The 2,556-nt window shown below is 49.8% G+C and overlaps 1 protein-coding gene across 1 annotated transcript in view; it reads right to left on the reverse strand.

Moving 5' to 3' along the window:
• Positions 1 to 1,274, reverse strand: part of LOC307089266 (leucine-rich repeat transmembrane neuronal protein 4) — a gene marked incomplete at both ends in the record, with an annotated part of 104,017 nt that extends 102,743 nt beyond the window's left edge. Inside the window, one exon of the mRNA XM_079755460.1 lies at positions 1 to 1,274. This exon is cut by the window's left edge and continues 322 nt beyond it. Within this exon, the coding sequence (XP_079611586.1) occupies positions 1 to 1,274 (1,274 nt within the window).
• Positions 1,275 to 2,556: the final 1,282 nt, after the last annotated feature.

Below are 2,556 nucleotides of genomic sequence, written 5' to 3' on the forward strand. Positions count from 1 at the left end.
GGCGGCGGAGGCGCTGGCGCTCCTCCTCCACCTCCTCCTCCAGGGGGAGGGGAAACGGCAGAAGGCGTGGCAAATCCCACTGGGCTCTCGCGGCCCCTGTCCCGGGAGCTAGTCGGCGTGGCGGGAATGTAAGGGAGCCGCTCGGTCCGGAAGTTGAAGCCGGAGGGGGTCGGCGGGAGGCTAGACGCCAGTGGCGCCGTCACCAGGCTCGAGCGACACACTCCGAAGGCTTCGATGGCGTCCATCACTTTCTCGCCCTGGGCCTGTTTCGGCGAGGCGCAGATCATTGTGGTTTCTTTGGCTCCCCTGAACTTCCGCAGCCAGCCCACCAGGGGGCAGATGGCGGTGCCGCAGTCCCACACGTTCCCGGCGAGACTGACGGTGCTCAGGGAGATCCAGGCGTCCACCGCCTCCTGGGACACGTTGGACAGCTTGTTGGAGTCCAGGTTGAGGGTCTGCAGGTTGGGCAGGCACTGGTACACCACGGCGTCCACCTCGGTCAGGTCGTTCCCGGACAGGTCCAGCTTCTGAACCGAGGCCCAGGTCCAGGTCAGCCCCTGGTTCATGGAGCGGATACGGTTCCACTGGAGGTAGAGCGCTCGGAGGTTGTAGAGCCGAGGGAAGTGGGAGAAGTTGATCTTGGAGAATTGATTGTGCTCCAGGTGCAACTCGGTGAGCTTGACCAGGCCTGAGAAGGCGTTGCGGGTGATACTGCGCAGGCGGTTGTAGCCCAGGTCCAGGAACTCCAGGTTCCTACAGTCCTGAAACAGACGCATGGGGATGCTCTTCAGCGAGTTGGAGCGCACGTGGAGGCTCAGAAGTTTGCGCAGGCCTTGGAACTGGCCCGGCTGCAGAGCCTGCAGCTTGTTGTAAGACAGATCCAAGTTGCGCAGGTTGGGTACGGGGTGAAACGTGGTGTTGTGGAGCACGGTGATCTTGTTGGAGCTCAGGATGAGCTCCTTTAGCCTCCGGACCCCTTGAAAGGCCATTGCGTCCACGGTAGCGATGTAATTATGGTCCAAGTAGAGCCAGATGAGCTGGTTGAGTCCCACGAACTGGCCCGCCCTGAGACTGGCCAGGCTGTTGTAGCGCAGCGAGAGGCCCTGGGAGCCCCCCGACAGGTTCTTGGGGACGTCGCGGAAGGCGCTGGACTCGCAGTACACAATCTTCCCATCGCAGCGGCAGCTCTTGGGGCACGGCCGCTCGCTGTTGGAGGGGGTTGCCGTCAGCCACACCTGCATTAGCAGCTGCATCACTAGCCAGCGACGCCGCATGGCTGGGCCTGCAGGGGGAGATGGAGAGCACAGAGACAAACAACAGACGATTAGTTAACAGGAAGTAATGTTGGTCGAAGAGCATTCGGTTTAATTTGAAGAAGGGCATGGGTAACTTGGGGTCTCTTGAAACGTGCAAGATAATGAGCAAATTAACTACATTTCGCCATTTAGCAGACCCCGTTATTTGCTTACAGGTTGGGGCAGGGTTCAGCATGTACTTTTCAAATTGTGTTTTTTTTAGCTTTTTTTTAGCTTGCATGCCTAAATTTCCTTCTGAAAGCAATTGTTTTGATGTGCAGCCCCTATATTTTTTAACTTGTCAAATGGTTGAATTGATCCACTATTGACTGGTGGCAAGCGTTCATTTTGGGACCACAACATAATTGCTGCACAGCCAAGTTAAGTTCATTGGTCAAATCACTGGAGTGCAGAGTAGCAGTATGAACACCTTTTCATCAGAAAGCATTTTCCTCTTCATGGTCAAGTGATTTCATAATAGTAGGCATAATAGTTACTCATGCTAATAGATCGTTTCAACAAAATGCCTTCTAAACTCAACACAAGAGCTTGAAACACCAGTGCACCATGAGATGACTAATATCAGCACATCACCATTTATCCCCATGTTTTATCATAGTCCTTGCAGAGCGCTGTCCAAGTGTTAGAGGTAATGTTGCCAAAACTAGCACTACAATGTGTGACTTTACAGAAAGACTTCACTCTAAATATATATGTATATATATATGTATATATATATATAAATATCAGCTGAACACGAGATAATGTACTGCTTTCATTTTTATGAAAGCAATCTAGCTATATCTATTCCATCATGCTCCCTGTTAGAAACGGAATATCTACAATCCATCACGTTTTTGCATAAAACAGGCATACTCAACATCTTCAACATCTCTCTTTCCCTATAAACTATTAGGCCCATCATTTGTTATGTGTGTCACATCTGGAATCTGTCTATAATCTACAGCAGCAAATAACTTTTCCAACAAATCGGTCATAGAGCACTCATTCCCAATTAACTAAAGCTTCATCACATAGTAAGAGTATTTTCCTAAAATAATAAATTAAATTTTCAAACATGTTTACTTCAACATGGTGGATAATCTGAGTCATACACCTGTGAAGGAAATCACTCATGGTGTGACAATAAGATTAGCAAAATTCTGTTTTCATACCATTAGGCCTAGCCGTTTAAAAAAAGATACAATCAATTCTTCTAAATATAATTAACATGTTGTCAGGCTCTGTTGCCTTGGCTCAG

Source organism: Pollachius pollachius, assembly GCF_949987615.1.
Source record: "Pollachius pollachius genome assembly, chromosome: 18".
In the NCBI taxonomy this organism is placed as follows: Eukaryota; Metazoa; Chordata; class Actinopteri; order Gadiformes; family Gadidae; genus Pollachius; species Pollachius pollachius.